At 31.5% G+C, this 12,836-nt stretch overlaps 1 protein-coding gene across 1 annotated transcript; it reads right to left on the minus strand.

Annotated features, from left to right (window-relative positions):
* Positions 1–48: 48 nt before the first annotated feature.
* Positions 49–9,393, minus strand: LOC118753985 (protein late bloomer-like). The gene is made up of 4 exons (XM_036488857.1): positions 9,044–9,393; positions 1,703–1,861; positions 440–775; positions 49–366 (listed from the first exon to the last, which is right to left on the minus strand). Exons 1-4 carry the CDS (start codon positions 9,101–9,103, stop codon positions 295–297), a joined length of 627 nt encoding a protein of 208 aa, XP_036344750.1. The 5' UTR covers positions 9,104–9,393; the 3' UTR covers positions 49–294.
* Between the last annotated feature and the right edge of the window lie 3,443 nt (positions 9,394–12,836).

A 12,836-nucleotide genomic window follows, 5' to 3' on the forward strand; every position in this document is an offset into this window, starting at 1 on the left:
TCGTAGTCCCTATTAGAAGCAGAAGAACACCACAACATAAATATTATCTTAAACTCACTTTGACTTTAATCGATTACGCTTCGCTTCGGTGACTTCAGTAAATATCAAATAGACATAATAAATACATATACAACAAATAAATTACAATAATTGCACAAATGAAAAGGCATTTTCCATGAATAACTACTACATCAAGCAGACAGAGTACGAGTATTTTTTTCCGCAGCATAGCATTCAACATTATTCGAGACGTTAAGCATAAATTTGTACTGAACCACGGCCAACAATGCAGCTCTAGAACTGCATACGACGTTGTTTGTTACGGAAATTGATGACTAAAAAGACGGCTAATAAGAAGCCGAGTATCTGTCGAAATAAACAAAATATAGTTTTATATATATATTTTCAATTGTACATATAACCAACAATTCTTGCTCACCTCAAGAGCCGTAACCACCCACGAGACAGTGGCAATACTCGCTGTCTCACTGTCATAGTATCGCTGCAATTTGGCGCTGCAACCTTCGGTGTACATTTTATTGGCATCCTCAGTTTGATCCTCATAGCAGCTGAGCGGTATTTGACGATTCAGCAAAATGTAATCTTGTGAACTATCTTTGCCGCAACATTCATATTTCGCTTGCAAGGCCTCGATCTTGTCGTGATCCCAAGCATCTTCCACTATGGCAATGCCACTTTGCGTTTGACGGTCATTAAGAATGATAATGGTGACAGCGATTTGTAGAATAGCTAGCAGCAACAAGAAAACAGCGCACTGAAATGAGACAACATTTAAATTTTAACCCAGGGAATTTTTGATAATTTAATAATATTTTTTTTAAGTGAAACTTTGCGATCGGATGGCAGGGTTTGTTGGGCTCTATTTATATTAAGAAGATTAAGATTAACATTAATACTAAGATTTACACTAAGATTAAGATTTCTATTGAGATTCAAATTGAGGTTAATTCTAAGATTGAGATTGGTATTGGTATTAAGATGAAGATTGCGATTTAGCTTAAGAATAATATATTGTAGTTTAAGATTTACACTAAAATTAACATTAAGATTTCGATTGATATTCAGATTGAGGTCGGGGCTAAGATTGTGATTGAGATTAAGATTAAGATTACGATTAAGATTAAGTTTTCGATTTGATCAAATTTAAGTTGAGGGTAAAATTGTGATTGGGATAAGGTTTAAGATTTAGATTTAAATTAAGAATAAGATGATGATTAGTTAAAAATTACGATTAAGATTAAAATGATGAATAAGATTAAAATTACGATTAGGATTAAGATTAATATTAAGACTAAGATTTATACTAAGATTAGATTGAGGCTAAGATTGATATTGAGATTAAGATTAATACTAAGATTAAGCTTAAGTTAAGTTAAGTTAAGTTAATACTAAGATTAAGATTAAGTTAAGGATTCAAAGATTAAGGTTAGAACTACGATTAAGATTAAAATTAAGATTACGATTACGATTAGCATTGAGATTAAGATTAAGATTGAGGTTGAGATCGAGATTGAGATTAAGGTTAAGATTAAGATTACGATTACAATTGAGATTAAGATAATTTTTCATTATTATGCAGAAAACTACTCATATAATATGGTGAGCTATACATAAGTGTAGTATGAAGAATAATTATCGCTTCAGTCGCGCGTGGGATCCAAACACAATTTTTTTTACTTACTGTCACAGTGAGGCAGATAGACTCACGCAACGCCGCCACGCAACCGATGATAGCGAATAAAATGACCAATCCAAATATGATAAAGGCCGCTGTATCCCAGTCATCTGGCACTGCCCCAGGATAAACGGCGATCAACACAATGGCGGCAATGGCAAAAAGCTGTAAAGAAAAAAATTAAATTAGCTTAATTTGATTGTATGTAAGTTTAAAATTAAAAAAAAAAAATAATATTCGATAGCGCTCTGAATACATGCGTAGTGAGTGGTATGTCATGTTAATGGCTTTAATATTTTATTTGTTTCTATGCTAAAAAATATGCAAAAATGTAAATGAATATCTTTGTTTCTTAAATACAGTATTGGCCAATATAATAGCACCCCCATTTCAAAGTGATATTGTTTGCCACTTATGTTTAATTATTTATTTTTAAGAGTTTTCAATTAAAATCCAGTTCATTCTCTAACATATCTATAAAACTGTGTACTCAAAAAAATTCTAGCACTTCTGAGAAAAAAGTTTGAAATTTGGGTTAAAACTCGTTGCACTTTTTTGCGGTCTTTCAAAAAGTTTAAAACTTGGGTTTAAACGAGTTTTGTTAGAAACGAACTATATTTTAATTGAAAATTCTCAAAAATAAATAATTAAACATAAGTGGCAAACAATATCACTTTGAAATGGGGATGCTATAGATATGACCAGCGCTGTATGTGACATAACTTTTTACTCGCTCTACTTGCTAAACTAGTTTTTAAACTAGCGCACACGCATTTGATTTTTTATTCAATTCATTGTTTTGCGGATTTAATAACTGATTAGTTCTATCATCCACATTGTTACGTTGACGTGGTAAGATCTTTCGAGAAATAAAAAAAGACAAGCACGTTCGATATTTTATAGCGGCCACCGAAAATGGAAAAAGAATTAAATTAAATGTGAGTGCGATATACAAGATAGTTTTATTCAAATTTGGGGTAGTGCCATTAAGTTAAGTTACATTATTTCGTTGAGGCCCTAAATTGATTTAAGTTTGCAGCATTTAAACTCTTACTTAAGTATTTATTCGGCACTCAATCAAATGACTTCCAACCAGCCAACTAACTTGTCAACTAATTTGATGTGTCGGATTAAGTTTGCTTATAAAATGCTTTCAGAATTGTTTTTACGTAAGATTGCTTAAATTGCTTTTGCGAAACCGGCAGTAGGTATGTATATGAATTTTACTTTAGGACAACACGTGCTACTTGCACACTGCAAATATATCGAAAAATTCGAAAACGGTCTGCAACTTGCCTGTGGGTGAGGCCATAATGTGTTGTACGGATGCATACCTAATATTCACATTTCATCGCAGGGTTGACATTTACTTGCAGCATGTGTCAAAATATTGAAATTTTAAAAATATTTTTTTTAAACCAATAAAATAAAAAAATTAAGAAAATAAAATTATAAAAGAATACAAGTTAAATAAAGATAAATAATTTAAAAATTCGCTGCGCCAGCATTCGACCTCGGATCTCTCGAATGACATGCTTGTGCTTTGCTCACTCGGCTGTCTCATTTACCACTCGTGATGAAAAGCTACTTTGAGAGAAAGCACTTGTCTGCCATTTAGCTCGCGGCACTCCAACTACCGCAATGGCAGTGGGCAAAGTACAGGCGTACCGATCGACAAATTCGGGTTCGAGTTCTGGAGAAGCGGATTACTTTTCTTTTTCTTAGTCTACATTTTTTTCATTTTTAATATAACTTTTCCAATTTTTTATTTTTAAAAAAGAAAAAAATACATTAAATAAGTTTCAAAAATTAACTTAAATTTAAAAACTAATTTAATTTAATTTTTAGAAACTTAGTTAATGTATTTTTTGGTTAAAGAAAGATAAATAAAAAAAATATTTTAAAATTTAATTTAATTTTTAGAAACTTATTTAATGTATTTTTTTCTTTTCTAAGTTTTTTATTTAATGTTTTGTTATGATTTAAGAAGAATATTTTTTTCAGTTAATTTTTATGAACTAAGTTTTTTATCTTTTATCAAAAATCTTTTTTTGGAAGTTATTTACTTAATTTTCTTTTAATTATTAACCGACTTCACAAAAAAGGAAGGTTATCAATTCGTCGGAATATTTTTTTTTTATATATGTTACCGCATAACTTTGGACCGCGATAACCGATTTCTATAATTCTTTTTTTAAAGGAAAGGTGTTGCCTCACAGGTACTCCCCTAATTATTATATATATATCTAATTTAATCCGATCATTGGATTATGAAGAAATTAACGATAATCTTAAATTTGTATATGAGAATTGAAGTCGATTTGGTTTTTTGCTTAAAAATTACTTGTTATCTTTTATTGTGTACAAAAATAAAAATATTATTTTTTAATTTCATTTACTTTTTAGAACTTTATTTATTTATTTTTTTTTTTATTCAATTTGTTATTCTTTTGTTAATTTTATTTTTTATTTTTTGTTTTATTCTTTTAAAACGAAAAAAATATATTTTTTAATTACTTTAATTTATAGAAACTTATTCATTTTTTTAATTGTTGTTTTTTGTCTTTTGCTAATAAAAATATTTTTAATCTAATTTTAGTTTTAAGTACTACTTCCTTTTTTGATGAAATTTTGTTCTTTTTCTAATTTAATTTTTTTATTTATTAAATTTTATTGTTTTAGAAAGAAAAATATATATATTTTTTAATTTTATTTAATTTTTAAAAAACTTATTGCTCAAAGGCGAACAGCATAAAGCTAAGACCTCCTCGTTAGCAGATCTTTTAATTAGCCTTTCGAAAGATAGTAAAGAGCTTTCAAGATAGTTGCCAGAATTTACAATTTTCTTAGGGAAGAGTTTTGTCTTTCGAGAGACTGTGGGGAATTGAAAGACAGTTGCCAGAATTGTCCTGTTACTGTCTCAAATTTAGTGACTGGAATAAGACTGACTTACCGAATATGTACCAGCTTTAAGCTTATGAATGGCATTCAATAAGAATTCAATTACTTCTTTTTTCATTACCATGCTTCTAACTACAATCGTCACCTTAATTCACCAAGGCCCTATATATATTCGATCAAATTATTGCAAGAAATGTTTAACCCTACACTTTTACATACATACATATATTTATGAACATACACACGTATATAAGAAAAGGCTTTTACGAGCTATTATATTATTAAATTTCTTTTGAACAAAGAAAGCTTAATTAAAAATGTCGACAAGAAAGCCAACACATTGCTCTAATAAATACTACAGGCACAAACAAAATGGAAGCAGCTGCACAATTCATACGAGCACTTAAAATAACTACAAATTAGAGCAATTGAAAATGCTTGTTAATAATAAATGTATGAATTAGAAGAGAGCGTGTGAAAAGCAATATGAAATTTAATTTTTTTACAAAGGAAATTCAACAAGAAAATTCATTTAGTTAACTGGCATGGCGGAATTTTCCTCAAACACGCATAGATATATGAATACATACAGATATGTATGTATGTACATTAGGGTGGTCCAAAATTGCATGCGGGGGGGGGAAAAAGTAAAGTCGGAATTTTATGCTCTCACCCCTTAGGATTGTTCTATACCGAAAAAAGTATTTCGTTTTTTTATTTTGAAATCAAAAAAATATGTAGAGGTCGCTCAAAGCGCTAAAAGTTTTCCATGTACATATTTTATATGGAAAAAACAATTTTTCGTAGAAATGGTATAGATGGTGATTAAAAATCATAATTTGCATTACAATTCCGACTTTACTGTTTTTGGACCAGCCTAATGTACATACATATGTATCTATAGCAATGAATTTTCCATGGATCGAATATAATGGATAACTGCGCAATAGGGAAGCATATCCGTAGAACGATGAAGAGAGTAAGACGGCTAAAACACACACAAAAACAATATACATATGTATGTACGGGAGGGTTCAGTAAGTTCATGGAATGGGAGGCGCCAAAGTCAACATTTTCATATTTTTTTTTTTTATTTACTTGGACACATTATACCGGCTCGAAGCGGTAAATAGGTCAACGGTGGTGTAGTTAACATGTTGGTTTATACAGGCTGACATTAACAAGTGACTTGGGTGGTTAGTTTGTTGTGACGGATTTTGAGTGAATACGTTTGATTGTTTGTCTATGCACATATGTATATGCATAGATAGTTAGGTACATATATGTATGTAAAACATGTACATATGCCACTGCAGAAAAAAATTATCAATTGATAGAAAATAACCCACTTGTAGTTAGCTTTTTTGCATGATTCCTATAAAATATATAACTAGAAAGGCTACAAAAAGCTAACTTGAAACTTGTTGAAAAGTAATGCAGGATACTGTTTTCTTTAAACGCATTGCTATTTAAATATCCTGCACTTCGCAAATGCTTTTTCGAATTGAGGACAAATAAAAGGAAAATCGAAATTTCATTTTATCATTTTGAAGTTATGTCTGACGGAGTTTGAATATGGGACCACCTACAGCAGAAAATGTAAACAAATATGAAATGCAATAAAATAAAAAAATAAAAATAAAAAAAATATTTTGTTTTTCCCATTGATATTTTATGTCCAAAAGTAGTTAGTTACAAGTTAGTTACATCAAATGCAGGGGTAACCACCCTTGACTATTTCGCGGCCGTCGCCATAGAAATATAGTTAGCTTTCGTCGAAGAAAATATACAAATAATAGTGACTTTTAGCTGCTTTCTAATCAACTTAAAGTTAGCTTATAGTGAGATACATTTCCTGCAGGGGTGCTTCAATATATGTACATATGTGGTACGCTTCATCGAAGTACAGCAACCACAGCAACAGTTAAGTAACAGTAGGTACAGAAATTCAAAACTATGCATTATTTAGAATACCCGCCAATGAGACAATGAACACATTGTGAAAAAAATCACATCAGATTATATCGAATAATATTACCGCAAAATCATTGAAAACCAAAATTTGTATAAGCATGTATGTTTAGATATACATACTATGTGATTACATTAGACCGCAGCAGAAAAAAAAAGTCGGAAGTATTTTTGCAAGGCAATTTCGAAGAAAAAAATTGTTTAGACGAACGTAGGGGACACCTTTTTACATTTTTCATCACATTTTCGGCATTTACAGTCGGATCGTACAGTATGATGCATCGAAGTTTCTGCTAATTTTGCAACAATATTTTATAACCTCAAGTACCCTGTTCGACCCATCAGATCTCAGTTTTTACCACCCTAACGTAACACCCTAATGTCAGCAAATAAACTGGCCAAAAATTACTAACCTTTTGCGGGGGAAGTTTTTGGATTATTCGGCCGGAAAAAAAAGATTTTCGAAATTATCCTCAAAAATAGTACTCTCGACTCAGGGATGTACAGTACAGCTAACTCTTTTTACTTGCTTGTAAAGTGGCACAGTCTAATGTACATGCAGTACAAATGCACATATGTACATAGTATATTTATGTATTTGAAGATCTTTAGTGAAAAAACACAACAACGTGATTCATCTACAATTTTATGCTAATTTATTTAAAATAGTGTATTATGTATACACTAAACTCATATATATGCATGTATTTATAACTAAGTCAGATAAAAAGCGGGACCTTGAAACTAAATGAATGTGACGCTATAAAAATGTGAGGTGATTTTTTGTTAAAGTTTTTAAACATTTTAACCTTTTGCTGAGGTAAACCTTTGATATGCATAGGAGTTCATGTACATACATTTTCATAAGTATATTATTTGATATAAAATAGCGCTCGAAGATGTGACGGAGGAACTTCTGATTCCACTTATTTGGGTGTTAAAACATCCCCCGTGGGTCCGCCACTGACTGAGACGTAGTTTAACACCCAAAAGCCTCCCCGCTGGATCCGCCACTGTGATATACATACATAACTTATTGAACTTATCATATTTGTATTCGAAACCGTTATTGTATATATTATTTAATGCCGGAACTTACGTAAGAGCGTGTCAGACGTGGCAATATTTCCAACTTTTCCACGCAGTTCGCAGTCAAATTGAAAAAAAGAGAAGTTTTATTTCCACGTGTGAACAGTCAGAAAGACCTTTTTGTCACTTTCGGCAACCAGTTCCAGAAATAAAAGTAGCAAGTTGTGTATTTTATTTTATGTTATTTTGTTAAAATATTCATGTACAAAATTTATATGAAATTTAACCCTTATAGCCAGTTTCACGAAAGCAACTGACAGAAAAAAATCATTTTTCACTTCTCAATCTTTCGTCTTTTAAGTGCGAAATTTACTTGTTTCTATTCTTATACCTTATATGAACATGAAATGTTATTAAAACTTTGGTCCGATGTTTCTAAGTACCAAAAGAAGATGTTATAGGCCCATGATACCCGCATTGTAATAGGTATTTCATTTATTTTATCAATTTAATTAAATAAAAAATTTTAAACAGGTGGCAACTCTCCTCAAAAATAAACCTTTTCAGTTTGATACCCATATTGCAATTTTTAATTTATCTTATCAATTAAATTTAATTAAAATTTTCAAAGAGGTGGCAACCTTCCACAAAAGAATTTTCGGATTTAAGCCGTCTTAAACCTATTCCTTTTGACAGCCATATTGGAATACATATTTACTTTATTTTGTCAATTTACTTAAACTGATTTTTTCAAAAAGGTGGTAACTCTCTAATTTTTCTTCTTTCTATATTTTAAGTTAGACCTCTAGCAATACATCGCTGACCACTCCATTCAATTTCATGCATTAGTTTTCAATTGATGCGCGTACAAACATACATATAGACAGACAGACAGACAGACAGACTTTGCTCTTTAAAATATTTTTCAATAGGCGGCTTTCCTCGTTTAGACATTTCAGGTTTAAAGGTCACAATGTGTTGTATGTATATTGTCGTATAGTTGTAGATCGCAAGGTTTCACAACAATGTTACGAATATACGACCTATACAATACCTTGTAAACTCTATAAATGTGTTTCCACTTATTTGACGACAAATGTCATAGTGAAAGCCAGCCTTTAGTATGGCTAAGGCCTTAGTACCTTTCTTTCAACCTTATACCAACTTAATAGCAAAAAACGCGCAAGTATGGCACACAAACATTTAATAACTCCATAACCAATCGCATACTGGTTTACGCAGTATTGACTAAAAATTTCAATGTTGTCTTTTCCATTCACACATTTTTTACTTATTTTTTTATTTTTTATTTTTTTTTTTTCGCTGTATTCATTGAAGTGACCATGACATCATAACAACCACCACCAACGCACAATGACAAGCAGTATCTCACCAGTCAAGGAAAGGGGAAAAAAACAACATGAAAGCAAATGATTGTAAACTTACCGCCAAAAGCGTATTGAAGAGAATCGAAGATATTTTTACGGTGGTAGTAGCACAACCCATTTTTACGTTTTTTTTGTATCTTGAAGTGGTTTCAATATTTTTAGTTAGTCTCTATTTTTTGTGTGTTGTCAATTTTTTTCGTCGGTTTTCCAGCACACTTTGTATTTATGCACTCACTGCAAGCAGTTAACAGCTGTTAATTTCTCATAAATACTGGCAATAAAATTTTTGAATTCTTCAACGTCACCACAGCAAAATTGTTTACAACGCCACTTGCTGTCTACAAAATTATGCAGCAAATAACGCAAATATGTTTGTTTGTTCAATGAAGAATCTCATAAAATTCACCGCTAATAACTATTTTCAATTAATATTTTTTTAAATTTTTTGTTTTGTTTTTTATTTTTTTAATTTTTTTTTTGCTGCAATAATTGCCAGCAGACGTCCGGTGGAAATGAAATTAACTTGACGATTGCGTAGGCGTTTTTGGCAATCTCTTCATTAGCTGTGTGCGACGATACACAAAACAACACACAAGCGGTCTTCCAATAATTTATGCACTATTTATTTAAGTGTTTAGGTTTATTTGTTGTATATTTTACGTGAAAAATTTAATATTTTTATTTCACATTTATAAAAATATTTTATAAAAAATTAGTAAAAACATTCTATTATTTTTTTTTTTTACCACTCGAGGGTAGTTTTCACTTATCTCTTCGCTACTTTTTCCTCCACACTTGTAAAAAATATCTTAAAACTTTCACGTTACACGTTCAACTGCAGACTGACAGAAAAGCTCACGAATTTGCTTCACTGAAGTCGGCGTCGCTGTTGTTTGTCACTTCGCTGTTCGTCGCATTGTTGTTGATTTCCCTATGGCACTTGTCGCCGAACTTAATTTTTTTTTAAAAGCAATGCGGCTGCGTTGTCGCTGTCAGCGTCGAAGTCGCCAGTTGCTCCCCGCTAGGGTGGGTATATTACGATTACATACTTCCATGCGTATAACGATGACGTCACTTTGGCTTTGTGACTCTGACCAGATGCCGCCTTTTTTTTTTTGGTTAATGCACACCGCTTGCTCATCGTGTTGGGCAACACCTTCATTGTAGGGGCTAAGCTATAGCGGGGAATAGCGTTTAGTTAATTATGCTCACAGCTGCCTTTCAATCTTTCTATGGCATAAATTTGTACTTATGTATGATTGTACGTACAAATGTGTAGTTATACATATTTATGGTGCATATGTATGTACATTTGTTGTTGGTTTCGTCTTTAAGTTATTGTTATTGTTTTTAATACAAAGGTTGCCATGAGACCGGTTCAATTACGCTTTTGAGAAGACCCAGCAGGAAATTCAAAAGTAGATCTAAAAACTTGCACTTAAAAAAAAGATTTTGAGATGTGCACAACACAACGCAAGAATTGATGTGATATCTTGTCATTCGTTCCGCTTTCGCCCGATTCAAGTAAGGTGGCTTATGTACATAAATCGGTGTGATTTTATACAATATATTCTGATATTGAATGATGTGATTTATGTGTGACATACATATATAATTCCCTCAACCTAATGTCTTGCCTATTCACAATGTGATGTCATGTGCGATGATGTCAACTATGAGAGGCAGTGATATTAAGTGAAATCATACGATGTGATTGTGATGCCATGATGCGACTTGATATCATCTCACCTGTACATAACAGTGTCATTTTGTGTTTATGGGGCGTAGTATAAAGCTAAATAACAATGTCAACAAAAAAAAACTTGCCAATAGCAACTTGAAACTTGCACTTTAATGGGCTACAAGACTATATATTCAAAATTGTTCGGCTTTTACTGCCTCCCAAAACTCTTATAGCTTCATACATAAAAAATAAAATAGAGTTTTCGATCTATGAAACATGTGTACTTTATTTCTTATGAATACGGGTGTTAGGTGAAATATTTTCGAATGTATTTAACCGTGGAAATTTAATTTATAACCTTTTAACACTTTCTTCAAAGGTGTATCAATTCAGTACTTACCTTATGTTATCACTTTACTTTAAAACAATTTTTCTAATAGGTGGCAAACCGCTACAAAAATATTTTCGGCAGTAAACTTTCTTAAACCTCTTTGGTTTGATACCCGTTTTGTAATATTACTTTTATCTTATCAATTTAATAATTTAACAAAATTTTACAAACAGGTGGCAACCCTCCTCAAAAATATTTTTGACAATAAACTTTCCTAAATCCCTTTGCAATATTAAATTTATCTTATCAATTAAATCAAAATTATCCAGTGGGTGGAAACCTCTCACAAATATATTTTCGACTGTAAGCCTTCTTAAAACTCTTTCTTTTGCCAGCCATATTTCAATATTTACTTTATCTGCAGTTTTCAAAGAGTGCGGTAAAAATCTTGCCTTCATAAGGCCTGTATGTATTTCTCAAGAAAACGGTCAAGAAAAAAATTGCCATTATTTCGTGTGTGTGTGTGTGTCCAAGGAATTTTGACATCTGATACTTCACAGCCTGTTGCCTCATTCTTTCCTCAAGAAATAATGGAACGGGCATACATATATTTGTGCTGAAAACAGAAAACAGCAAATTTCTTAAGAACTGCGTACGGCCTTAAATTTTACACAAGAAATTTCTTAGTAATTTTTTGTACGTCATTTCATATGGAGTTTTTATTTTTCTTGAGAGCTGCATACTGCCCTATAGCGAAAAATTCTTTGTACGTAAACTTTTGTCGCGCACTGTATATTTGTGTTTGGCATGATATACAATAAAATGAAATGATGTGATGTGTATCTTTATGTGATATGATTTCCCTAAATTTTTTCCACTATTACTCCGTGCGACAAAAACAAAAAAATTCGAAACGCACGAAGCAATCAATATACTCACCAAACTATGGGCCAAATATACTAAAACTGCGTTTTTAGTTTTTCTCTCTGACGTCAGGTTGTGTGTTAAAGTGACTTTGTTGTTTCAAATATAGGATTTATTCCAAAAATTATTTAAAAAATTCAGCTCACATTATATGAAACGATGAAATGATGTGACTCCTACATTTAGTGATAATTAAGAAAATTGGTTTAGTTTTTGTACAGAGTAAACTTTCATGACGACTTCCGCCTCGTCAGAATTTCTTCGAAACTGTGATTAAGAATAATTTACATAAAATATTTTAATGGATGTTCTAATGAACATGTAAACAAAAATGTCCATACATATATACTCACTAGGGTCATTGGTCATTCAATAGACATTCCAAAACTAGTTAAAAAAAAACTAGACAAACTAAATCGTATAAAAACTGTAAACAGTTTACGGACTGGCCGGCCTAACCTAACGATCTCCTACGTATTCCTATTCATATTCGTAACGAAAAACAAAACTTTTTGCTTTTGAAAGTTAAAAAAAAATCAAAGGTAGAGCTTGAAACATGCACCGCGTTTAAAAAAATTGTATGGAAAATGTTTGAAAAATCAAATCCACCACCCTAGTGTTCTAACTACATATGTACATATATGTATAGACAAGTAAAAATACGTTTCTACAATTTTAAGCGGCAAACAAGCCCTGATGTAGTAAATTTCAGTTTAAAAGCCCAGAGGCAAATGCAGTTTGAGATATTAATTTACATACAGGAAATTCCTGCGGTTACTGTTGTAGGCTTGAAAACGATGTTATGGAAGGTTTATTTTCAACTAAGTATTGTATTCTATAGAAGTGTGGATGTTACAATTTTAGCATAATTGATATTTTTTCTAAAAGGGTAAATGTTTATGGGGACAAAAA

Source organism: Rhagoletis pomonella, unplaced genomic scaffold (genome assembly GCF_013731165.1).
Source record: "Rhagoletis pomonella isolate Grant_MI unplaced genomic scaffold, Rhpom_1.0 Rhpom_scaffold_03138, whole genome shotgun sequence".
NCBI classification, from domain to species: domain Eukaryota; kingdom Metazoa; phylum Arthropoda; class Insecta; order Diptera; family Tephritidae; genus Rhagoletis; species Rhagoletis pomonella.